General features: G+C 34.9%; 1 protein-coding gene across 1 annotated transcript in view; it reads right to left on the bottom strand.

Moving 5' to 3' along the window:
* Positions 1 to 220: 220 nt before the first annotated feature.
* Positions 221 to 27988, bottom strand: part of SGCZ (sarcoglycan zeta) — a 177311-nt gene continuing 149543 nt past the window's right edge. The window contains exons 5-7 of the mRNA XM_066316954.1: positions 25101 to 25173; positions 12277 to 12400; positions 221 to 514 (exon numbers count right to left, since the gene is read on the bottom strand). Of these exons, the coding sequence (XP_066173051.1) occupies positions 299 to 514; positions 12277 to 12400; positions 25101 to 25173 (413 nt within the window). The 3' untranslated portion in view covers positions 221 to 298. The remainder of the gene's footprint in view (positions 515 to 12276; positions 12401 to 25100; positions 25174 to 27988) is intronic.

Here is a 27988-nt window from a genome sequence, read left to right as displayed (position 1 = left end):
GCTTCACTTCAAGTAGCAAAGGCACCTGTGTTATTGTCCCTTTTGGATAATAAGGTGGTCTTATGTTCTGGGTTTCCTGATGAAGAGTACACTGATTTCTGGACATCTCTCTCCCATCTCTGTGCTGAGTTGGCAGCACCAGCCACAGGAGAAGGCAGCTCTGTGTTCCTGCTGACAGTGGAAGGAGTTGCTCCAACCAAGAAGCGTCGAACTTGTCACGAGGGAAACCGAACTGAACTGTGAAGCAGAGGGATAGTAACAAAAGGCTATTCTGGTGTGAGGATAAAACGGAGTCATTCTAGCTCCACAAGCAGATGTTGCTACTGGATTGACATGTGGAGCCTGCTCCTGCTGGGGACAGGTAAAGTTTACCATTGGGACAGGCGCAGAGCTCATAGATAGTCTGGCGAGGAGCTGAAGAGCTGGGTGAGGAGGAGGAGGAGAAGGAGGAGGATGATGAAAAGGATCCCATTGGTAGATTTCCTAGGCGGATTGTATCTGCGTCTAAAAATATCTAAAAGAGGGATAAAAAAAGAGAAATATATAAATTTCATTCAGCAGCGAGACATATTTTGAAGGATTGCTTTGAGGCAGCTGTGATTTTTTTTAGAAATATATTTAAAATTTTTAGAAATATTTTATTAGAAGTATTACAAGTACATGTTAGAAATTACTCTTTTTAGAAATAAAAAAGCAGTCGACATTTATTGTTTTTCATCTCTGTGTAATAATTTCTGCATTAATAGTCATTATGACTGCATTATATTCAATTACTTCACCAACATGCTTATTCAGGTACAAACATTATTATACAAAAACATTTTGACAACATTCTTGAATAGGTTGAATTTTCACTTGTACATTTCATGATTAACATTTATTCATTTATAGCAGCAGCATACACTTGCTCTGGCAGAATTTGTATTTTAATAAGTGTGATGTGATATTAAAGCACATTCCCCAGTGTGTTCCTGTAAGCAGTTGAAAATACGTGCTGAATTGTGCTAAATTGTTGGAGCTTAACAATAGCTACTTCCAGCAAATAATTAAATGAGGTTACAAAGACATAGGCACAAAATAAAGAGCTTCTTTGACCTAAATTAAGAGGAAGAAAGATTTCAGGTTAAAGTCTTATTAAGAAGGTCATCAATATATTCCCATTTGTTTTTGAACAATGAATATGATTAAAAACATTGTGGGTCTTTTTTTAATCTGCCACTGGAAATAACATAAGTCAGTAGGAAACTGTAAATAGCAGTAACATACATGAATCTTCATTGAGTTCTCCAGTACCTACACTTACATTTGCAGAAGACTACATGTCTTCTACTGGCACAAACAGATGAGTGTTCAGCTGCCCAGAAATTGTTTCTTATTTATGGAAAGAGTAAATAAAAGCTAAAGTAAGATCAGTCATTATCTCAGGAGCAGACTAAGAACTTCTAGAATACAGGTTACAGATCAAAATGCCTTTAAGCTCTGGAGATGATGCCACTAAGGTTAGGAAAAAAAGAGTTCCTTAAATACTTTTTTGTACAAAAACACTCGCTAATGTTTTAATATCGTATCTAAAATCAACAAAGCCAACTTGGCATCATTATACCACAGTTTGTTCACAGTACATGTAAAGAACTTGAAGAAATATAGAAAGTATTGCCTTTTTTTTTTTTTAGAGGAGACAAGTACTATTTTATGATGACATAAGTGATATATGGCAGCAAAGCAGTGCAGAAGCACTACTGAGCTTCTGCTGTAGAGAAGTCAGGAATAGCAGGCTGAGGAAAAAAAAAAAAAGTTTCTGGATAAAATTCCATGCAGGGATCAATGCATATTCATATTTCCATCCACAACAGAAGCATTGTAAATGACTGGAACTATTGAAGGTAACAAAGTGTGAAAGTAGCCCCAGACACTAAAACTCCCCACCACTGTAAGTTCTCCAACTCCCAGTAATATGTCATGGAGGAAATACTAGACAGGGACAGAAAGGGAGAATTGCAGAGGCAAAGGTGCCATCTGCATGTCACAATGCCTGCTTTTATTCACATTGTGATTGATAGAGGAAATGTCCACAAAAGAAAAATGCAAAAAATTATTATCTTTGTTCTGTAACTTATATAACAAAAGTTACAGAACTTTTGTGTATTTAGACACACATACACACAAAGTTGCTTGGAAAGTCCAGTATTATAGGCCTGACACAATTAGCAGTCATAACCCATGCAGAAACAGCTTTTATGTAAGAAATGTGGATGGTGTTTGGAGCAATTTAATAATGTTCTGCTAGAATTACAGCTGAAATAAAAAAAATTACACATGTTAAAATATTCAGGTCAGCTAAGAGCAAATGTGAAAGTAACTATGGCAAATATAAAACAAACAAACAAACAAAAGCGATGGGGAAAAATAATTTAATAACAAACTAGACATTAGGAACTGGTAAAATGTGGGAAGGAAACAAAGGACATAATAATGAATGGAGTGACAAGTAGTTAAAAATATTCTTTAACTTCTCATATCAAGAAAAAACAAATGGTAACAGGTGCATTATTAAAGTAGTAACAATAGAGGTATTGATGGCATTGCATAACAATCCAGTAGCATTTAACAATGCAAGGTCTATATAAGTGTTTCTTTGGTACTAAATAATGCTCAGCATAGTTCTGTACTTGGACAAAGATCAAATATTGATGTCAGAACATGACTGTGATAAAATACTTTCAATTTCATCAGTAACTCAATGGGATATTGAACTGGAGCCAGTAATGTCATATACTTTTAATCAGCAGTTCTTCATAACTTTTAACAAATAGAGCTAAACAAAAACAAAACAAAACAAAACAAAAAAAAAAAAAAGAAAAAAAAAAGAAAAAGAAAAGAGAGCCTTTTGGACTTTTAATACTGACTTTCAGTAAGCTTTGTGTCATGGTTTAAACCCAGCAGCCACGTGCCACACAGCTACCCACTCACTCCCTCACCAGAAAGATCAGGAAGAGGATTAGAAGAGCTGGAAAACTCCTGGGTTGAGATAAAGATAGTTTAATAGTGAAAGCTCTGCACACAAGCACATCAAACCAACGGATGAATTCCCTGTTTCCCACGGGCAGGCAGGTGTTCAGCCGTCTCCAGGACAGCAGGACCACATCACACATAACAGTGACTTGGGAAGACAAACACCAGCACTCCAAAGGCCCTTCCTCTTATTCCTTCTTCCCCCAGGAGCTTTATATAGAGAGCCTGATGTCAGAGTATGGAATGTCCCTTGGGTCAGTTGAGGTCACCTGCCCTGACTGTGTCACCTTCCACCTTCCCATGCACCCCCAATCTCCTCCCCAGCATGGCAGTATGAAAAACAGAAAAGTCCTTGGCTCTGTAGAAGCTCTGCTCAGGAATAACAAAAACACCTCTGTATTATCGACCCTGCGTTCAGCATGAATCCAAACCACAGCCCCATACCAGTCACTCTGAGTAAAATAAACACAGTAATAAACCAGCCAAAACCAGCACACCGTGATATAATTGGAATACCAAAGAAGAAAAGAAAAACATTATTTGTATTGAAGTTGGAGGCATTAGAACATTATATATACAATAATAAAAAGCACTTCAATATAGAAGATATACATGTAAGCCAATCCAACAAAATACAAGATAAGCTCTTTCTACTTTTGGCAGGTTGTGTGACTGGCCATTTTAACAACTTAGCTGCAATCATGATGGAGAAGGATCATGAGAAATCTGTAAAACAAAATTATATGGGTTCTAACAGACATGTTTTGGTTCAAACACAATTTAGCTCAAAAAGTCAGAGGGCCTATGTGCCAGAGATTTGGCTGGAATTAAATCTTCTGAACTTTATTATATTATTTGCTGTGAGATCAATAATTTTTCTGTTTGTTTACATCAGGACAGCCAGACTTCTACAATCTATCATTGCAGTTGTTCTTCAGTGTACTGCTCCAAGACTTTAATCCGGAGCACCTTACTCTGATGTGCATTACAACACAATGTAGCTCAGTTATTTTGCTCATTAAATGAGATGATCTTTCTAAGCATAGCTGTGCAGGCTTTTCCACTGGTACTTTCAAACTTCACACTGTGATGTAAAACAATCCAGGTTTATCTGGTGTCATAATCCTGAATGGTAGCTCTTGAGCCCTGTCCTAGAATGCATCCCTGAACATCTGATGAACAATGTGGATACTAGGGAGTGGTGTCTGAGAAAAATTGAACTGGCTTCTTAAGAGGGTGATATCTGCTGCAGTGAGTCTGATTTAATCAAATCTCTATGGCTACACCCTGGGGAAGTCTGACATGAAGAGGATTAATAAAGATGGTTTAAAGCCAGTATGAAAATCTACCTTGTATATACACTGTCACGGTTGTAAATGGAAAACAAAATTTAGAGATGCAACGTTGCTATTTTTAGTGAAGCAGGAATCCAAATACACCACCAGAGTATCCCAACAGATTAGGAATTTCAGTGTACATGTTGGAGGATATATGTTTCTTCTCCTCTGATGTGCTAAAAACTGAAATTTATGTCCTCTAACAGCAGCAAAACTTAAACTACTTATTGTATTGTGCCTGATAGCAGGTGTCTTAAGAGTAGTGAAGAAGTGGAAAGACAAAAAATTAAACAGTATGATATTTCTAGGGAACACAGTTACTAGATGACAGTAGCTACTGGAAGTGCCTGTGTACGTGGTCTTTCTCTAATCTGTTTTGCTGTGAGAAGTATGAGATAAATCATTTAATACCTCACATGCAGCAAGGCAATGTAGGCCACTCATACCTTCTCTGAGAGTCTCACTCCTCAGCAGATAAATAGGCACAAATAAAACCAAAGCTTTCATCCATTCTGGAAACATGGCAGGAGACTGACAGATTGCAAGACAGAAAAGGCAGCAGCTACTCACCCTGAGAAATGTTATTTCATGGAGAGCAAAATGCTAAGCAGCATCATTCTCTCTAAATACTTAAGTTTAGAAATCCCTGATCACCCCTTTGTCACGTGCATCTTAGTACAGAGAAAAATACATTAGTTCTGTAATTTAAAAGTAGATCTGATTTCTGACTGATTAAAGTATCAAACTGAATCAGCCTGTAGTGTATGTGACACAAATGGAAAAATACATATACATTTTTATATACATTTTTTGCTAAAGAAGATCTGCCATTCACCTGCTCATCAGACTGTATTGTTCATCTGAACATTGAGAGGGAAAGGGAGAGGAAGGCAAGCCAGAAAATATAGATTATCTACAGAACAAAGAACTAAACTGAAGGAGCAAACTTTCAGTGGGAAATATGTAGGCATGAGGTAAAAAGCAAATACTCATACAAGCCCTTTAATACAGACATAAGAACCTGTCATGTGTAAAATTCTCCAATGGGTCTCAGTCAAGACAGCAAATGACAGTTTAAGTTGACACAGCCAAATTAAAAACTTAGAATTTACAGACATTGAAGATTTTTCTGTATCCACGTACTCTTTGATTAAAAAGCCAGTTCTGTAGGACTCCAAAGGCATATTTCAGGTCTAATGTAGATAAGAAATGCCAGAAAACTGGAGGAAATGTGAAATAAAAGAAGGAAATCTGATAGGTGGGTGCTAATCAACCAGTATGAGAAGACACTGTGGTGGTGTCTCACTAAATAAACCTTTTGGATACCCTTAAATAGTAAATTATTCTGAATTACAGAAATGCAGGGGTTTTTCTTGTTCTTTTTGCTATTCTGCAAAGGCTATCAGAAGCATCTTACAAAGAGGATTATAGAGATTAGGTCACTACAATCAACTATATAATTTTCCTATGCTGATGTGTTTCAACATTCAAGGTTAAGATGAACTATAGGGTAAATTGAAGTACTTTAGTTTGCATGGATCATTTATTCTAACACTTATCTCAGGCTTTCATTAAATCTAAATGATAGTTCTGAAAAAGGAACAAAAAGTCATGATAAAAAATTAAAAGAGTAACTTGATAGCATATATACTGGAAAATTTAATCATAGTATGGCACAATATCTATGGAACCATATTGGTCATAATGATTAACATGATTAACAGCTCTGAGGAACAATTAAGCAGTGAAATTAATGTAATGACTGAGATGAAACTGAATATACCAAATACTCAGAGAAGACCAAAATATCTAGTACAAACTGTGTATTGATAATGTATCCTCTGTATGAGGATCAATTAACCACAAGTAAAATGAGACCTTCAAGCCTAAAGGTGGCCTGGTGTGGTGAATGTTCTCTTTCTAAAGATTATTTATCCCTGGTGCACCTGAGCAGAGTCACTCTGGCAGTATTGCTCCCATTCCCACCTCCAGGTAATGACTACAACTGAAAGGAATTTGAAAAATAACATATCTAAACATTAAAACCAACACTGTACATTAGTAAGTGTACAGTTCATTCTTGAATGGAAGAATTTATGTTTTGACTCATCGATACCAAAGAGGTGTTTTTGAGGGTAAGGTTTCATTTTAAGTGCAAAATAATGTAAACTTAATATACAAATGCAATATGTGGGTGCCTACTGAAGAAAAACACTTTCTGGTGTCTTTATTCTTTCTGTTATGGAAATAATTTTTAGTCTTGCGAATTCATTCAATCTTGGACAGATGTGACCTCTTTGTGGTTTATGTACACAACTGAGAAAAGAAAATGTACTTGGAATATTTGTGCTTAATTTACAGAGTACAAAAACTCAATTAGCATTCAAGTAATCATTAGACTAAAAGGGGATGCAATTTTTAAAAAAAATAATTATATAATAAATTATTCATTGTCACTTTTACCTTTCTAATAAAATTCATTACAGTGTGGATCTTGAAAATGTGGCCATGAAAAAGCATTTTGAATATGGGCGCTGTCAGTTAAATTGCTTTGCTTTTGTAGTTTCGTATTTTTGATTTTAAACTGGTATAGAACACTGGGGTTTTTTTCCTATAAATTAAATTACATATTAATAACTAGTTTTAAAATGAAAGGTTTTTTTAAATAATATGCATTTGATTTTAGTATCTGTCAAAACATCCTGATAGTACTTTTTAAAGCTGTAATTAAAAAAGATAAAGAAAATTTTCCCTTCATTTTCTCAAATCTCTTTCTTCACAGACAACAGTAAGAAGTCAACTGCTTAATACCATGAAAAGGCTTTGAAAACAAAATGCAGCACATGTGTTAGATATTTTTTGGTGAATAAACAGTGGATCTTTGAGCTCTAGAGCCTGCCATTGCTAATTGTCTATTGAACTCAATTGAAGCATGCAAACATTTAATTTTTTTGCATAAATTTAACCTCAGACAAACATAACTTGGTTGAATTGAACTAATGGATGAAACGTTTTTGTCTTTGATCAGCCATTCCTCCACAGTTATGGCAAACAGCATGTACAAGGTAATTCAATTTCAGTGTATCTACTTAATTTAAAAAGTCTTGCTTCTTTTTTATTTTGTGCTTCAGAACATAAAAAACATCCACAAAAATGCCACCAAATGTTTTAAAATGGCATTGTTATTTGAGCTTACAAGTGAAGATTATTGCAGATTTATTAAATATTTATAAATCTTAAATATTAAACTTAATGTTAAATGCATCTCCTGGATTTAGAACTGGATAGGATTCTAGATCAAATGTGCATTTGTTATACATTGTTATACATTTGTGCATTTGTTATACATTTGTTATACTCTATAAAACAATATTGTCTGTGTGTTTGATTAAACGTGCTGTGCTAAAACAGTAAATATAAACTTGGCCTCTTGTCTGCCATGCTGATTTTGAATAAACTTTATCTGTTAAACAACAATGCTCATTTTTAATGTGACAGCTTTAAGCCTTACCATAATGAGGGATAAGCCTTACAATGCTGGAAACAACAAAATATACTCTACAAATGATGCTATGACAGAGTGTCATTTGACTGGGAAATACAAGGGCATCAAGAAGTAAATAGGAAAAAGGTCATAGAGAAGGTGATTAATATGAATACAATTTTTAAAAATGAGAAGCCTCTGTACATCTTTCTCCTTTTATTGACTTCATCTTTGACAGTCAACAGGATGCAATGGAAGTGCAGAGCCTAACTTACACAGAAACTCCTCGGAAAGATTCATGGCAGCTGCTCAAGATTCCTAAGAGAATCTTCTGAGCCTTCTGCTCCAGAAACTGATGCAGCCAATACTCCAGAGCTCTGTGAAGCCCTTCAGAGACGCCTCGACAGGCTGGAGAGAAACATTCTGAAATTCAACAAAGGCAAAGGCAGGGTCCTGCACCTGGAGAGGAATATCCTCAGGCACAGGCTGGTGACCCTCTGGAAAGCAGCTCTGGGGAAAAGGACCTGGGAGTCCTTGTGGACAGAAAGCTGTCCATGAGCCAGCAGAGTGTCCTTGTCACCAAGAACACCAGTGGTGCCCTGGGGTGCATCAGGAAGAGCACTGCCAGCAGGCTGAGGGAGGTGACCCTGCCCCTCTGCTCAGCCCTGGGGAGGCCACATCAGGAGTGCCGTGTCCAGCTCTGGGCTCCACAGGACAAGAGAGACATGGAGCTTCTGGAGCAGGTCCAGTGGAGAGCAACAAAAATGGTTAAGGGATTGGAGCATCTCTCTTGTGAGGAAAGGCTGAGGGAGCTGAGCCTGTTCAGCCTCAAGAACAGACATCTGGGAGGGGACCTCATCAATATCTGAGTATCTGCTTGGAGGTCCCAGAGAATGGATTCAGGCTCTTTGTGGCACCAAGCAACAGGTCAAGAAGTGATGGGCAGAAACTCTTTCACAGAGAGCTCCCCCTAAATATGAGAAGGAACTTAACTGTGTGGGTGACTCAGCACTGGCACCGATTGCCCAGAAAAGTTCTGGATTCTCCCCCACTGGAGATATTCAGGAACCATGTGGACACAAACTTGTGCTGTATACTCTAGAACAACCCTGCTTGAGCAGGGAAGCAGGACCAGATGACCCACTGTGGTCCTCCTCCAACCTGATCGTTACTGTGACTCTGGATGGTCAAAACCATTAAAATTAGTTGTTAGGCAAATGAGTGGACACTATCAAATAGACTTTTCAGCTTGCTAACTTTATAAAATTATGTGTTTCAGGTTCAATTTGAACATTTTTATGTCTAATAAAGTCAAGTACCTACAGAACTCAAAATTGATTTGTACTTTTGAGTTTTTATGTGAAAAAGCAGTAGTGAACTCGCAGTCATTGTGCTGAACTTCCTGACAAGATATGATCTTTTTCTTTTTATGTGAATCTGTGGATTCAGCTGTAGCCTGGAGCTTCCCATTTCACGTTCCTTGTAAATGATTGCTGCTTTAAACCATTGGTTATGGTTTATTTATAGAATAATACATAGTTCACAATTAAATGCCAAGTTATAATTGAATCAGAGGATTCTGCTGATGCCTCGACTCACAGGGGTACAGCTCAAGAGCTTTAGAAAGGGCAGCAGAATCTGAATCTAAATTACAGCCCCCAGTATTCAGTCTGGGATCACATATTATAATGCGCAATAGAGCTAAAAGGATTATTATAATGCTGCAGTAAATAAAAAGAAAGTGTATCAAACAGCAGAATTCAGAATGCTTGCAGAGGCATTCAGTTTGTGCTGTGGGAGGCTAAAGATTATACTGCATAGAAATAAAGCTAGAGGAAATGCATTTCATAAACACATTTATGTTCTTAAAAATATTTTGAAGTTATTCTTAAATAAAAGGAGAATCTTTGTCTCACAGTCAGTAAATGTATAATGCTCTGTAACATGGCTATAACTGATGGATTCCAGGTGCCACATAGCCATTTGCTGCCACAATAGGGCAATAACTTTGCTAGAGAAAGAAAATACTAATTCACATATCTTTGATGGGTTTTTGCAAAAGCTTTCAAGCATTAAAAAACTAAATTTAGTTAACCAGAATATAAACCCCCCTGCATTTCATTCTAGTACAAATTGTCTTATCATGAAAATGGTTCACAGATCCAATTCACAAAGACAACACTAATATATTTGTAGAGGAAACCTGACTGACAAAGCATTCAATTTTTAGGCTAAAATGAAGACTATTTTTAATACAGATACTTTGTAATTTTACACTGTGTTTTCTAAAACAAGAATAATGATAAAACCTTTAAACTTATTTTTTATACTGTCTGCTAATCTGTGGTTTATCTGTTGGGCTGTAAGCAGGAAAAGCAATCAATATTTTGTTGTGTAGATTCAAGACATTGAACTTTGTCAGATGTATATTTATTGAACAGTTGATTGGGAAAGATTGGAGAAAGGCTGGCAATTTGTTTTCTGATTATTTTCAATCTAACACCTATGTAGGAAGTCATAGATGCACAAAGTCTTATCACATAGAGAAAATACTGATTTTAATTACAAGTTCAGAAAAGTCAGCTTTCACAGGCATTTTTTTATGACAAAATATTTAATACCAAGTTGAATTCCAGTTCTGAATAATACATAATATAGGCACTATATCTTTTATTGGATTCCCATTGTCAAAGTCCAAATGAGGCCGTAGGACATTATTTCCAAAACTACCTTTCCAACAAAGTATACTAAATACTTAAGAAAAACGAGAAGCCATGCAATAAAATCACAGTGTTGATATGGAGAAAAAAACCCTAATGGATTCACAGATAAAATATTTGTATGAAGGGGTGTATGATACAAAACAAAGGGAGTATAGAAGCAAGCATAGCATAAATAGTAATGGAAGATTAAGGAAAGGTAACAGTCTTTCTGTTGGTTTCTTTCTTTTTAACTTCAATTTTAATTAAAGTTTTACTTTTCCCTTCTGGCAATATCATGAAAGGTAAGAACAAAAAAATATTTGTAAAATTTATGTTAATAAATTTAGAAAACACAGTGGATTTGGCCAGGTAGGAATTTATGAAGGGAAAACAAGACAGGTTACAGGAAACTCTAGATTCAAAAATACCCACAGAAAGGACAATGGTGAGGCAGGACAATATTTACTAGTAAAAGAGGATTAGATTTTTAACACCCATCTCAGCAACATTAGGAAACAGTAAGAGAGATGATAAGTAAAGATGAGAGACTGGAGGAAGAGCTGACTTTTGGAGAAATTAAAAAATAAGATAGGCAATGTGGTATATAAATATTTGAGACTCTGAATTAGGAAAACATAGTGCTTTAATTATGGTGGACAGATATTTGCATCAATAAAAAAGTGTTATCAAAACAAGCTTTTGATACAGTATATTGGCCAAAATGTTCCTGTCTGCATTGTAATTCAGAGTGTACACTCCAGGGGACAATCTGTCACAGATGTGTATGTTGGTTTTGCTTGTGTTGGATAGTATGCAAAATATCTGGAAGCATTTGGTAGAGAACACAAAATACAAACACAAAAGGAAAAAAAAATATAAAGAGCTCCATACACAATGAGATATTTACATTGTGGATTTCAAAAAATGCTGTAATGCAAAAAGACCCTCTGAGAAATTTGAAAATCTATCATTTTCTCCAAAGTGCCTAATAGAAATCTGAGAGCTCTTGATAGCCATCAACAAGTTTTTCCTTTTTTTTTTTTAATGTTATATAATTTTATGATCTGAAGATGAAAGGAGTCCCATACCAGCAATCCTTCATGCATTTCTGCAATAAATAAATTGCCAACCCAACAAATAACCCAATTTTATATAATTTTCATGAGTTCAACAGGTTTCCATGTGAAGAATCTTTACCAGCATCTTTTTATGTCAATCACTTATCACTGATATCTGAAACAAGGCACTAATGAAACATGAGGAGAACATATGATGGAAGTACTCTGTGTCTTACAGTGATAATAAAAGATTAAGGAGTTAAACCCATGATTTAACTCCAAATTTGTTAAACCTCTTAATCATGGTTTAATGATGCATTAATCCAAATTAATCCAAACTTCTCTCTTATTCTGACAGATTAATCCAAATTAATTTTTTACCAGTATCACTTAACTGACCCTGTTCCATGGAAGCTTTTTCTTTGGCTCTTAATTTACAAGTAAATCTGATCTATATTAATTTAACCAAGTTTATTTTCAGGGTGAACAAAGCTTACGGATTCAAATATTTGTAAAAAAAAGGAAATAAATAATAATAGCTGAACGAGATAAACCAAAGTTAATTTAACAAAAGCAAAAGCAGAACACTTTTTCTGTTGTATACCTTGCTGCTGCATAAACCCTCCTCACATTGTGTTATTCTGGGCAGAGCTGCAGAACATTTCTCTGCTGGCTGAACTTACCTCCCCTTCTGTGGACTGTAAGTGCAGTTCTTTTCTACAGGTAGCCTTTAAGTCTCCTGCAGCTGCACTGACTTGCACTCCCCTGGGTGCTTCCATCACCAAAGATCTAGTAGGAGATTCAAGTCTGAAAGACAAAAATAAATCGGTGAGAAAAAAAACGCACTGAACTGAACCACCAAAAATTTCTCAGCCTCGAATCCCAGGATGCAGGTAGATATTAACACATTTTGAAAGGTAACAAAGGAAAACCAGATCATACGTGTCATGGCATCCTACAGTCATGCATTCTATGACTGCCTTTTATGACACAGAGAAAGAAAAAAGTTAAGCATTTGAGAGTATACTGATGTAAACTTATCTGTTTAGTGATGCTTTCTGGCACTAGCACTTAATGCATGCAACTGTACTAATGCTGAAATATTGGTACTTACGAATCTGCACATATCTATTAATGCTTCTGTAGTGATAGTTCAATACTAAAAATCTTCTTAGTGACTGACGAGAAATGTTTAACGAACTAAAGAGAAAACAAACCCTTTAAAATATTTTAATGATGTGAAACTGGTTAAATTTACTTTGCCTTGACAGACTCATTCATGTTTTGGTATTAGTGGCTTCATGTATGAAGAAAGCAAAAGAAAGTCTGTTACGTTGCTGTTATTTTGGGGGGATTGTATGGTTTTTCTCCAAAATTACTCATTATGTTCATAGAACCCTGTTATGGTAGGCTTAAGATACACATCACTGCTTCTTGGTATCTTTACTCAAAGCAATTCTTGTTCTGCTGTCAGTCTTTCTGCTTCTCATTTCCCTATGAGCAAGATCCTGCCTCAGCCTTGATGCAGAACTATGATAGCTGGGCTCTCTCATAAGATTGTAGAGATTTCTCTAATGCAAAGATTTTGAAGAAAACATGCTCACATGCTGAATAGGGGAAATTCCAGGATGAAAACTGTATTGAACTAGGAAACAATTCAGATTCTGATTGTGTTCAGTTGCAGACATTACACAGACTTATAAGGGAAAGAAAAAAAAAAAAATTAATGTATTTATAACTTAGTAATATAATGGCAGGATAGTTTCACTTTACCTGAACAAAGGCATTGTGTAAGATGAAATATATTAATGATAAAAATGTCTAGACTGACTAGCTTGAACAAAATACTGTATTTCCCTCTTCAGTGAAGTGTTAGGGTCATAACTATCCAAAAAATCTAATAAGGTACTAGACGCATAATGGAGAAAGTAGTTTGACAGAGAATTTGGTGCAGAAAAGTCAGATGAGATCTGTCAAGCAATGGAACAAGAGAATTTCGAAGTATTTCAACTTTTGCATTTTTTAAGTACAGAGATCAGTACTGGACTAACATTTTCAAATCAAAGTGCCACGTTTGCATGCAAAGAAAGTCACTGAGATGCTGTCTGTGAAACATTTCTGTTTGTTGCATGTCACTGACTCTTAATAGGCAAAGGAAGAAATGAAATGGGAAAAAAAAAAAAAAAAAAAAAGCATTTATTCAGCAAACAAAATGAAGCTATTAAAAGCAGGTGTCCAGATAGAGATATACACAATTTGTAAATACTGATATTAGAAAGAAAATTAATACATGGGCTACACATAGATAGGAGCAATAGAAAAGTATCTGTCTCTGCAACTGCTAGGCCATTTTCTTTCTTCTTTTTTTGATGCTTTGTGAGGAGAAGTTGATAGAAGGTTCTGTAGTTCTTTGTACTGGGGAAGAATTTAAATATTGTTTATGACATACACAAGTGTTTCTCAGGTGGTGTTTTGTGAACTTCTGATGGATACACATCAGCAGGAAAAGAAAGTCCAAAATATTTTATAAATTATGTAAATTGTAAAGTTTAGAAATTTTGTTTCAATGGAGAGTACTCCATTGCCTTAATGAGGTTTTACCTTGAAGTTAAAAGGAAATAGAATGGTATAAATTTTACTTTTCCATTCCATATTTTTCAGCAGCTTATCATTGTAATTTATAACCTACTTCACAGGAATATTAACATTTATCTGAGGTTTCAGATGCCATTTCATAATAATAAAGACAAAGGTGTTCTTAGCTACATTTACTGCATTGAATTCATGTGTCTTAGCCAAGTCACAAATATTTCTAGTTTCATAACATCTAAAATCTCTGGAATACCTCAGACCTAAGTAAAACTTTTCAGCAGGTGGACAATTAAAATTTGTTAAGGAACATCCATCAAGAAACTATGGTTTTCTTTGAAAAATAAACTTTTGACAGTGTATACTTAGTGTTATTTAGTCTAGTTTCATCACAGTTTTTCCTGAAGTACATTGGAATAAATAACTTTATGTCTGTCTAAAAAAACGATAATTGGCCAATTAATTTCTCAACTTGCAAAGTTGATAATATCAGCCTTCTCCACGCCATGGAAAAGAAATTTTTTTTAGGCAATAGAGATTCTTACCAGTCTTTGGAAATCAAATGAGGTAGAAATGTCAAGAAATGACTGATGATTATCAAGGCAGATTTTAAAACACCACCCATCTATTAGTAAAACTGAATGCCTAAATCTGTTTTACAGTTCTAATTTATTTTTCTTATTGTTATCCTTTGTCTGATCTGCATCTGAAAAGAGACTGCAGCGTGCTACTGCAAATGAAAAAGTCTATTGAGTCCCATAGATTATTTCCTCAATGTTTTGAGATAAATTAGGTTTGATATGCAGCTTCTTTATAACATTTTTTTCTTTGCCATATTTCTGATACCTTTAATCTCTACTATAAACTCATTGTAACACTCCACATTGTAATGCTCATCCCTCCAAGGAAAAGTGTATTATTGTAATAGCATAAGGAGAATTTCCTTTCCTTTCAGCTTTACTGATGGCCTGTCACAGTGGCATTTATATCTAGAAGTGAATCCTATTCATGGAATTAATTTTTCTTTCCCAAACAGCAAACTGCTGTGATGGAGATGGTAACGACTGCTATTATTAGACAGAAACTACAAAACTGTAGGAAATCCAAGAAGGCTTTTAAAAAGACATTTTAAATAATATAATTGGTCAATTTGCTATATGTGATGAAGCAAGATGATCTATCCATGGCAGAGAAGAGCTTTTTCTTTTTAATTATCAGTGGTTATTTTGTGAAAAAAAAAAAAAAATCATAAGATCAAAGCCATATGAATTTGAGCTGAAATAATGAAATATTGAAGGAAAAGAGAAACCTTTAAAGTATCTTGAATATGTTCCTTTGAAGGTATTAAAGTATTTCTCAGCAGAAATGCAGAAACATTTTTTCTTCAGTTTGTATTTTCTGTTTACAAGCTGACCTAGATTGTATTAGAGAAAAATAATTTAAAACATGAACCAAAAGAAAAGGTTTCCTTCTGGGTTTTAACCAATATTTTAGATTTATCTCCTAATATCCCTCATACTCACATGGGATATAATTTATCTATGTTATTTTTTTTTCTGTTGGCTAGTGGAAAGTATTTCTTAAAATAGAAGGAAATAGAAGATTCTCCTGTGCAGAAGCAAATAATTTATTTGCTTTTTGTCTATTTAATCTCTATATCAAATCCATGTTACTTAGTAAAAACGGATATAAAACTCCACCAATTTAGAATTTCTATTCGAAACAGTGAATTAAAAATATGTCAGCTAGAGATCTGACAAGTGAAACAGGTGCTAATTTCCCCTTTCTTAACATTTTCATATTTGGGGGTCAAGAAATCAACACTTCCCAGTATTTAACTTTTATATACCATAGTCTTGCCAACACATATTGCGCTTTTTTTTTTCAGTGAGCATAGGAACCCTACCAGAAAAAATATTTTAAAAAAACCTTTTGCAAATGTAAACCAAACAGAAAGTCTACACATTTACCTGGTAAGCCTTTTGTAGATTTCTAGAGATTAAAATAATTGTGCCATTGATCTTGCTACCTGTAGGTCAAGAGTTGTGGCAGACTGAGGCAGTGGGTGGGTAAAACACACAAAGAGAGGAAGGAAGGCAAATGCATGTGCCAAATCTCTCTCTGCTCCTCTTCCTCCTGTTTTAGTGTAAACAAGTTGCCTCAATCTCAAAACCTCAGAGAAGGCAGGATCTTACTCTCCCAGGAGAGAACAGATTTTGTTCCAAACTAGAATTAAGAATATTTTCAAAGTAATTTTGAAAATGTTGTTTTCCAGAAAAATTCTTTCAATTTCTATTATTATGAAGAGTTGGCTGTCTTGATGCTAAAAAAAAATGATTTCAAGAGTCCTCCACCGAGACCAGGGGTCCTTAAAGGAGTCCAGTGAACATTTATGGTGATAGATAAGATTAGGCTTTCCATTCAGTCAGTTTCTTGGAAGTTAGGGTGCAACATAAAGAATAGCCAGTGACTTCTATGATCATGGTAACAAACAATCTTAAAACTTTTAATTAAGATATTGTTATTATTCAAGCCATGGATTCTTGAATGGCTACATTTGACAGTGAGAATGATATGAAAATAAAGTTATTATTCAATCATTCCAATCTTATTACTTAAACTATTTACAGTGTTATACATGTACATTTTACCATCTATATATGAGTGACTAAAAATATTTTGATACATTTAAATGTATCAAAATATGCACCTCTTCAAGATGCATATGAATCAGTGCCAGAATATTTATATTTCTTGAAGCATGTTGTATTCTGATGATTTAACAAATTGTTTTTATTTTCAGGAGGATTTTATTATTATTATTGAAAAGCAGGGGTAAATCTGGAGACCTCAACACTCTTAATATTGTTTACTGATCATCAGCTTTTCCTTGTTAGAAGCAAAATTCTCATACGTTCATGAGAAACTTACTTTTATTTACATGAAAAACTAATCTTGGCCAAGATTTGTCTCTAGTTTTTTGACAACATTTATCTAACTCTCCTAAGTAACAGAGGTGGATAAATGTTTTTTGAAATTCGTATTGGCCTGAATCAGTAAACTTTTTTTTTCTCCCAATTTCCAACTGTGTGACTCATGGATGATAAAATTAAACAAAGAGTAAATGTTCATGACTTAAATCAAAATAGTAGAATGGCATTCAGTACAGCATTTCATGTTATGTCCATGCTCTGCATGTCACTGGCTTTGGCATGTGTCAGTATGCCCTTATTATAACTTCTAAAATTCTCACTAACCTAGAAATTCACTGGGCTCAAAGATGAGTTCTAATTGCCCTGTACATGCCACAGATTTAAATCCAATAGGTCTGCATTGTCATGGTAACACTTGAAACCACTGAATATTTTAATGTTATATGCCATGGATGATAAATCAGAAAAACAATTTCCCACATAGGGAAATAAAGGATATCTTCTGAGAACACATTCAAAAAAGTATTTCTCACTGAGAGGGAATCAAAAGGAACAAAAGGTCATTGAGGATTTTTTCAGAAGTGTTGTTAAAGGAATAGAAAGAGTGAAGAAGCATCAAGGCAAAGTGAGAAAGGCTGGAAAAAGCAAACATTTAATGCAAGAGCTTGATTAAATAAGCAGGTGATATGAGGAGTTTAAAGAGAACTCAATGTATGATTGTTTCTTAGCATGGGTGAAGGCATAGCCAGAATAGCTAAAGACAAGGAAGCCTTCAAAACCAGAAGTGATATTCAGAAGAAAACAAATGAAAAACATTAGTGGCATCTCAGGTAATAAAAATTATGCAGTCATAAGTCAACTAAAATGCAAACCTTTGAAAATGAAGAAAATTAGTAGAAATGTAAGGTTTAGAAAATGAGCTTTTATTCCTTAGAGAAATACCAAAACATGCTTGAAAGTCTGAACTTCCAGGCTGTGAGAAAGAGTTCTGCACATGAGATTATCCAAAACAGTTGCTTAAGGAAGGGTATGGGGAAAAGATTTGTCATAGTCCTGACAACTTAGAGCTACCCAAAATGTTTCTCTTTGCATTATCTTCCTTATTTTTATTCAGGCTTGAATCCCTTTCTACACACGCCCTGCCTTTCTGCTAAACATTCTTACATGAAGTTTATCTTCTTTACAGAAATAGCTCCATTACCTGAGCTGTCTCTCAGAATACGTTTCCTTAAAATAGAAATCTGTCTTGTCAGAAAGAGACTGAAAAAATATGCCCACAGAAAATGCTCAAGTGCTTGTGAAGAGTTAGATCTGAAGATAAAGTGCCTGAGGGAGTCTGAAGAGTCTCAGTTTTGAAAACCATTAGCTTCCTGTGATTAGGAAGCAACAGTCCAGACCAACTGTAATTGTCTAATTATATTTTCTATATTGTTTCTCTAAGGGTTCTTAAGCTGATATAAACAGATATATTTTAGCTGAGGCAAACAGATATATTTTAACTGAGCCAAAGACACAGCTTGGTGCACATTTTGAGAAAACTGCATCTCATGGAAAATTATTCTGCTGAAAATCCTTCAGGTCTACTTCAAACTCTGCAGATTAAGCATAGCAGAGACTTTGGAATATACTTTCCAATGGCCTGTATTTGGATTGCATTCAAACATTCCAGGAAGAAAATCAAAATCATCAGTCAATCATAAAAAAAATCAGAAAAGGTTCGATGAGTTTACCTTCAGTCACTTTTTTAGGACAACTGCCATGTCCAAACAGACAAGAGAGATATTTTTACTTTACACAATACAAAACTGAGTAGTAGATTGTGAAGAATTCAAATAGCTTTTTTAATTATTTTGGCATTGAGTTCTATCTGGAGATACAACAAAAGATGAAATGCGAATTGCATGTAAAACCATTCATTCTTCTCTATGGCTAAAAGCTACCTTTGGAGTTCTCTGTATAATTATAGATGAAAGCAATGGGAGCTATTTGGTGGGCTCCATAACTAATAGTTTCATAAACTCATGTACTCACTATAAGTTCTGAGCCTCTTTGTTCTTATAGCCAGTCAGTACGAGCTCCATGTGCTCTGTCTGGCTCTGACATGTGCTAAGAACCCAAACCACACTTGTGCACTCACAATCACAGCATTGCTGCAAACCCCATGTACTCCACATGCTACAACCCTCACCTGACCACAAAATAAGACATTTCAGAAGCTGAAACCATTCTGAAGCCATGTGTATCCAAATGGGGACATCAGGAAATGTGCTGTGAGCTGATTTTAGACTGCTTCAAGATGGGCACTGACTTTCAGAAAACACAGAGAAACCTAAAAAATATTTGCCTTGCATGAAGCTACCTAACTACTTCACAAAGTATCAGAAATATGGAGGAAAGAATAGACAGACACACAGCAAATTTAAGAAGTCTTGTTTTCTTGTGAAAGTGATTAAACAGTGTCACTGAAAATGGACATACACCTAGAAAGGGAAAAGGAACAGCTGGAGTGCAGAAAAAAAAATCTCTGTGGAGAAATTTAGTACAAAGAAAAACGAAAGAAACTAAAGATTGCTCAAATAATAATAATAAAAAAAATCAGCAGCCCTTTTTAGTAATGCATTAGTAAGCCTGTTCACTAAGAATCAAAAGAAAGACATGAAATGAAAATATTATCTATATTACAGCAGCACTACTTAATGAGATGTAGTATAATTTACTTATGGAATATAAGTAGTATATCAAATTACGTTTCATCAGAAAAACTACAGCAAAATGCAGGTATGGTGAAATAGGACTATTTAAAGTCCAAAGCATGTCAGAAATGAATTCTGGTATCTCTAATATCTCCTGGGCATGGAGGACTGTAGCTCAGCTTCCATTTAAAAAGACAGTGAAATACTTTTACCTGCAGTATCTGTGAAAATGAAAAGCTTGAACATATTGTGGACTGTTGTGCCTAGTCCTAGGCTGGACCTATGTGAAATTAAAATTAATTAAGCAGCCTTTTGGATCTGCAAAAGCAACCACAGTTGAAAGAAGCCTTGCAGGAGCCAAGGGCACACAGGAGGGCACCTACTGAGACCTTGAACATCTCCCTGTGGCCCTCTGGGCACTCTCTGGTCATGCCTGCCATTAGACATTACTGAGCTTCACGTAAACAAGGATCCTCAGCTGCCTGCACAATAATTGCAGAGTAAAGTTGCCGTGTCTTTCATTAACTCAGCCCTGTGCAAATGCTTTCTATGCTACAACCTTTATATGGGTTTTCAGATGAGATGGATGAATTTACTCTCATAACCCTGTGTGGGCTGAGACAGCTGTGCTTTGGAGCCCATCTGTGTCATGACATGGCATCATCATAGAGCAAACACAATCATAAGCCCCACAGAAAAGGACCTGAGAGTGCTGGTGACAGCAGCTGAACATGAGCCAGCTGTGCCCAGGTGGCCAAGAAGGCCAGTGGCATCCTGGCCTGTGTCAGCAATGGTGTGGCCAGCAGGAGCAGGGCAGGGATTGTCCTGGTCCTCACCTGTACTGGGCACTGGTGAAGCTGCAGTTTGAGTTGTGTCCAGTTTGGCTCCTAATTGCAATAAAGAAATTGAGGGGCTGGAGCAAGTCCAGGGAAGGGCAGTGGAGCTGGGTAAGGGTCTACAGTGTAACACATAGGGCTGGCTGAGGGAGCTGGGGTAGTTTAGCCTGGAGAAAAGGAGCCTCCAGTATCCTAAACTAACCATATGAAACTCAGTGGATTTTTCTCTCTTGTAATAATAATATTTTTATCTTTCGTGTCTTGGTTCCTACTAGAACCTTTTCCCTTTCCAATGTCAAATATAATCATCATCACTGAACACCAAAGCAAATCATTCTTTCAGTTTAAGAGCCATACCCACTATCTTTTGTTTCTACTCTATCCTGTAATTGCACAGCAATTACAACCTTTCATTACTGGTTATCTTCTCTGTTCACTGCAATATTTTTAAAATTATTTTATATATATATATAAAATATATATATTATTATATACATATATATACACACATATATATACATATATATGTATATTATATACATATATATATGTATATAATTTATATCTAAACAGAGGAGAGCACATGCATACTTAAAAAGAGAAGCTTCTGGAAATTTTTCAAATCTTACTATACCCATACCTTTTTTTATATGAACATGTATGTTAAAAAATCATATTTTCAACAGCTAGTGATAAGACTAAGAAACAAGTTTCTGTCAATATACATGCCCCAAAAATAAAATTACTAGAAAAAAATTATGAAAACAAAAATAATAATGATTACAATTCTTTTATAAAAGGGCTGACTAGGACCTGTTTATAAAAGAACCTGACTAGGATGTGACATTATTAAGACAGCATAGGAAGGGAGAGAGTTTATTTTTTACTCTGCTGCATCTTCTACTTTTGATGAGGTTTTGTTTATTATTTGATTTCTGGCTAAAAATAGATGAACTGAGTCATGGTGATTTTGTCACTCTCAATATGCTCAGATGACTAACAAGTTATGGTCAAAATTTCTAATGTGTTCTCTGGCTCCAGGCCTTTACAAAATATATATTTTGACCTACTATTAACCACCCCTTAAATGTCACAAAAGGTGTTTCTTACAAACAACGAGACAACTCAGAGTGAACCAGACCTCCTGTACAAGATAAGAGTATTTTTAATTCTTATTGGAGGCAAATCAGAATCCAACTATCTTGCATGGTTCCTTGCCACTTCATCAATTTTCATCTCATTATTCCCAGCATTAGGTTGCAGGATTAACTGATAGTGGTGTGCGAGGCATGACATAGAAGAAAAAAAAATCTTTTAAACTTTATCTTGCAGTTATCTCCAGAGGACAACAACAAATTAATTCATCCCCTTATCAAGGATGTTATTGAGGGCAAAGTTATCTGCATTTAACTACTGTCTGTCTATTTTGTGCATGGATATTGCCTATTAGTACACCGTATTTTCATGCACTATTGGCCCAAACCAAGTATTTGGGGAATATATTGGCAGTTCAGTTTTCCTAACAGTGTTCCTGTGAGAAACAGTAGTGAGAGAAACAGGAAGATTAAATTATTAAGATATAATTCATTTTCCTGATTCTAATGCATGATTCTTTTATGCTGCTTATCCCAACTAATGGAAGTCATCTCTAATTAGTTTCTGGGATTTGACACAAAAGCTTTCATAAAGGGTTGTGTAACAGCCTTGCACGAAAGCAAAACCTTTCTAGCTCTTATTTGAAAATGCAAGAAAGGAGAAAGATGTGAGCAAAATGGTTTGGCACATAGGAATGAATTATCTAAGTACTCAACTAAAGTTTATTTTAATACATTATTAGTAGTAAATATTAGGGGAGCTTCTCTTAGAAAACCTCAAAATCTGGCAATAGAACTAAGAGTGTCTGAGGCAAGGTTTAGATATGTGGAGTTAGATATATGAATGTGGAGTTTAGATATGTGAATCTGGCTTTATTTTTTATCTCCCTGTCTGCAAAAAATTAAACTAAAATCCCAAGAAGTACTATGATCCTTGAAGGTATCAGATTCTTAGACCAAATTTTCTAGATATGTTTCATTCAGAGTAATCAAGATGGTCATTGTTCCATTTTTTTAAATTCAGTAGTTAATACTTTTTCATATACAAGGCTATGAATAGGTTTTCTGCGTATTTTATTTTACAGAAAATGGAAAAAAAAGAAGTGTGATTTTGGGGAAAAAGGAAAAAAGTCTTGAATCTGAGATTTATTGATTGACCACAAATATATATTCCAACATGAAAAATATGAGGGGATTTATACTTAAATTAATGATCTAATGTATATTCTATTATCTTTCAGCCCTGTATACAATAATTCTCATAGCCTAATATACTTTCATTGATGCACTGTAATTTCCTGTCAAGTTGCATTCAAGTGTGCCCACTGAAAAAAATGAATAATGTTAATTCAGCAAACTTTCTATCTCCCATTACTCCCCATTAAGTTCAACTATCCAAAGACACAGGGATGCTGCACTTGGAAAATACTCTAGGTGATTTTAGGATTTCCATTATTGGATACCTTAGGTAAGTTTATTCTAAAACATTAAAAATAATAGGACCCAGACCAGCTCACTGAAATATCCCAATAGTTATTGTCATCATTTTAGTATTACTGAATTGACTGGAGAGCTTTAAAAAAGAATATGATGGAATCCCACTAATAGAGGAGTACACATGTATAAAAACTTGAAGAACTTAATATGGACTGAATATATTAAGAACAAACCACTTACAAGTAAGCTAAGGTTACTTGACTCAGCTCCAAGGGTGTCTGTTTCTTCAATTTTTTGAATAAAAGATATGGGTTAAAATCATTATTAATGATAAAGGCAGAAATTTGGCAGAAAGTTGAGTGCCAAATACTGACTTATTTAAGTCCCTCTTGGAAAAATGAACTGAAGTAACGGTGGAGTTGCAAACATTAAGCAACAATAGGAATCATGGCAATGAATAAAGACAAAAGACTGGAGAGGTGAATGTCCCATGTGTGAATTTCAGAAGCAACATGAGGTGACTTTAACCTAACTTAAATTAAAACACAAGATTATCTGTTTTACCATACAGTTTCACTCTGTAAATATTATTTAACATTAAAAAGAAAAAAGTAGAGAAAGCAGTGTTTCCATGTTCAAGAGGGACAAGTTCCAGCCTTCTACCCAAATTATTGAAAAAAAAAAATTAAAAAAGAAAAGCTTGTTATGTTTCTTCTTTGATTTCTGCTGAACTTCCTCTGATTAGAGATCATATCACCTTGGTGACTGTCACCAATAAATGCCTTTAAAATTATTTTTCCACAAAGGACTGAGAGGAATCATAGAAGGGGGCAGAGATTTTAAAGAAAAATCCATTGAGTGGGATCCTCTGGAAGAACTCAATGCTGTACATTACTTTAAAATCTTTAGTGTAAATAATCAAACACAATCATTTAATTCACACACTCCATGTACAATGGCCAAACTTATCCACATGGGTAGCTTCCTGCAAATGATTTCTGCGACACTGTTATTGGGTCAATGGCCCTAAATGCTTTTGCAAATATAAGGCTGAGCATTTAACCATGATTTTTTTAGCAATTAATCAGAAACACTTCTGAGCATATAAGGAGATATATAATGTTCAAAAATCATAGTAGAATTGAGACAAAGTCTGTACTGTTTCTCACCAGCTCTGCCAGGAGTAACACAAGGAAGGACCTTTGATTTTCTGTGATTCTCATTATAAATCACATCCACCTAAATCACAGATTTAGCAGTGCACAACCATGCACTTCAAAAAAACCAACCAACCAACCAACCAAACAAACAAAAAAACCTTGTGCTTTAAATTTTTCTAAGTTTTCTACAGATTCCTTAGTAAATTTTAAAAGTAATCTTTTACTATCTACTGATTTCTCTGCTTTTTTGACTATGTACAGAATAAATTTACATTTAGAAATGTGACCTCACTTGGTAGTGAATTTTTGAAAAGTGTGTGTGTTAGTATTAAAAACCCAACAACCCAGAAACACTGCTAAATGAAAAAAATCTGGGACTGTTTACTTTAATTCGACCTATATATTCTGTAAGAGCTCATAAAAAAGTCAAACAACTGGTCTGAAGATATTGAACATTACTACACACACTGGACTTTAAAAACAGCTGAATATTCCAGTCTCTAGGGAAAATACATTTCTCAAGAATTGTACAATGGAAGGCAGGCCATATAGAAAAAGTACTGTGTTTTATATTTCATATGAGAGGAGTTTGTGGGGATTTTCTGACTTGTTAAAACAAACTGGAGTCTATCAGTGTTTTTGTCCCTATGAGTCACTAAATAGGAAGTATATAATATTACTATACAGATATTCTTCTTTTAATCCAGACTTAATTTTCTTTTAAGAATACTTGATTTTAAAAACAACTTTTTGAATAACACCTACTTGAGGTCTTGGGAAGGTTCTGCTCTGATATGGGGTGTCTCCACAGAGTGCCCAAACACTGCCCCTTCCGTGCCTAAAATACATAAATAAAATACAGTACAATTACTTCAGAAAATAAAAACACATTGAAATATATGACAACAAATTGACACTAGTGGGACAAAATATCTGATCAAATCCTTTATTAATAATTATAAATGTTTCTTCATATTTACATTTTCATTTCTGTATCAAAATCTGGACCAATATCCTGTGAAACTCTGGATTTCTGCTTTTTCACGTACAAATCTGGAACTCTTACAGATCCAATTTTTTCAGCAGTGGTTTGCCTTAAGGCTTATCTCCATATTTTGGAGAACAGTTATTTTACAGAGAATGGAAATTATATCATAAACTCATGTGGCAAAAAACACAATAGAGAAATACCTACTGCATTTTACATTCTGGGCATTTTGATTACTTTAATTGAGATGCCAAGCTTTTAGAAGGTTTGAGATAACTGTCTCTTGCCTGAAGTTGCTGGCTTAATTTAGATATCTGCCACTTTCAGAGTTTCTTTCCATCATATCCTTCTAACTGAAAAAAATTAATTCTCATGGAATGTGCTTTGGGTTGTGTTAGTAGTGGACATTAAGGTGTCTCCTACTGGGCATCTAAAATCCAGGCAAAGAAAATGGGTAACAATTTTCCAAATCTGAACTGCTTCTCTATTGAATTTTGATTTCTATTACTAGGTCAAAGTCGAATATGGTAATTCCAGTTTTCATTAGATGACCAAGATTTTTCATTGAGAAACTCCAATTCAAAAGATAGAGCTCTAGTAAAGATTCACTGAAGTTATTTGAAAAAAAAGACAATCCTTCTATCAATTTTAAATGCATTTCTTGAAAGAAAATTATGAGGGAGGAAGACAAAAAAATAATACGGATCTCTGTTCTTTGTTAAAGTAATAGGAAATTCAAGAAATTTATATGTAGGGAACAACACTACAAAATCAGCATTTCTCTTAACTCTCCTCTCTAAGGACTGTACACATAAAAGTTATTTATGCCACTCACTTTACATTTAATAGATGATAGAAATAACCTCCCTAAATTCTTTGGCAATTGAAATTTGCCTCCTTTTTTTTTTTTTTACTCGCTGAACAATCCTCATGCCTGTCCTTGTTTACTGATTTATCCAATGCCCTTATTTTTGTCATCCACTTACATAACTTTTACTTTCCTTCTCTGAAGATGGTTTACTGGGCAAGTATCCTGGAACTAGGGAGTGAAACTATTTCCAATAGAGAACCTCCAGCAAAGGTGAAAGAACTCAATAAAAATGTGTAAAACAGGTAATGCATTAATCTTCTATTATGACAAGATCAAGGAAACTGTCTGGGATAACTATAACTCATCACTAAATATTCTTGAATTAGTTTCTATATTTCAACAGCAGAAGGTTTCTTTGGTTCTGAGACTTGAATTCTGAGTAGACCTAAAAATATACCTGCAATATCTCAAGGCAGCTCTGCAAGAAGTGCTCAACAGGACATAGGCACAATTCTACTTGCTACAATATTTTAAATATAATAAAGTATTTTCAAATTTTAAAATATTTAAACATTTGGCAAACTTTTTCAGAAACTCTGGATGTCAAAGAAGATAGCTATTAGATAATTTTTTTACAGTTAACCAATGATATTTAGTTTCAAACCCTTACCAGGAATTGAAAGCAGAATTAGGTTATGTCAAGTTGGTAACATTATTTTTTAGTGCTAAAGGAAAATAGCCTGAGCAAGAGCCAAAAAAACCAAGCTAAGCAAACTTCGATCTGGTAATAATTTTCTGAACTCCACCTTCATTAGAAGAAAAAGCAAAACAACCAACCAACCAACCAAAAAAACCCCAAACCAACAATTCAACCCCCCAAAAATCAAACCACCCCCACAAAACCTTCACTGCAAAGTGGTCTACTTGTATGGAGTATTGAAGAGAGGAAGAGAAGAATAATGAATTCAAATGGTAAATTTTATCTCCAGAAATCTATAACCTTTATAAATATTCTAGCAAAGAACATTAAAAAAACTTTGTTATAACTGCTGCTTTGAAGATCTCACAAAAAAAATCTCAACAAAATCCACTTTCTATAACCAAGCTTTGCTGAGTGCTATGGAAAACCACAGTAGGAAAAAACCCAGCATCTTTTTCCAAGTATTATTCCTAAATATGCTCCGCAGAATCTGCGTGGTTTTGTTGTTGTTGTTGTTGTTGTTGTTGTTGTTTTTTGTTTTTTTTTTTTTTTTTTTTTTAATCTGGCAATGACTTGAGGTTCTCTTTTCTTTAAAAGACTGGAATAGCATGTCTGTATAGCCAGAACTTCTGTCACTCAAAATAAACTTCATTCCCATCTATAATGAACCTCTCTGGGAGCTCAATACCCAAAATCAAACAGTGTGTTTCCAGTTTCCATTCATCTTTTTCATTAGTAGAATGAAATTCTTTCAATGCCAAGGAAAGAAGGGAAAAAAGGAGGGAAAGAAGGGAAAGAAGGACAGCAAAAAAAAGAGGAAAGAAGGGAAAGAAGGAGGGCAAGAAGGGAAAGAAAAAGGGCAAGAAGGGAAAGAAGGCGGGAAAGAAGTGAAAGAAAGAGGGAAAAAAGAAGGGCAAGAAGAAGGGCAAGAAGAACAGGAAAAAAGAGAAAGAAGCAGGGAAAGAAGGGAAAGAAGGAGGGAAAAAAGGGAAAGAAGGTGTGAACATAGAAGGGCAAGAAGAAGAGCAAGAAGAACAGGAAAGAAGGGAAAGAAGGAGGGCAAGAAGGGAAAGAAGGAGGGAAAGAATGAGGGCAAGAAGAAGGGCAAGAAGAATGGCAAAAAGGGCAAGAAGAACAGGAAAGAAGGGAAAGAA

The sequence above is a fragment of the Sylvia atricapilla genome, chromosome 4 (assembly GCF_009819655.1).
Source record: "Sylvia atricapilla isolate bSylAtr1 chromosome 4, bSylAtr1.pri, whole genome shotgun sequence".
Taxonomy (NCBI): domain Eukaryota; kingdom Metazoa; phylum Chordata; class Aves; order Passeriformes; family Sylviidae; genus Sylvia; species Sylvia atricapilla.
Note: the sequence above shows the minus strand (reverse complement) of the source record. Positions and strands in the feature narration are given on the sequence as shown.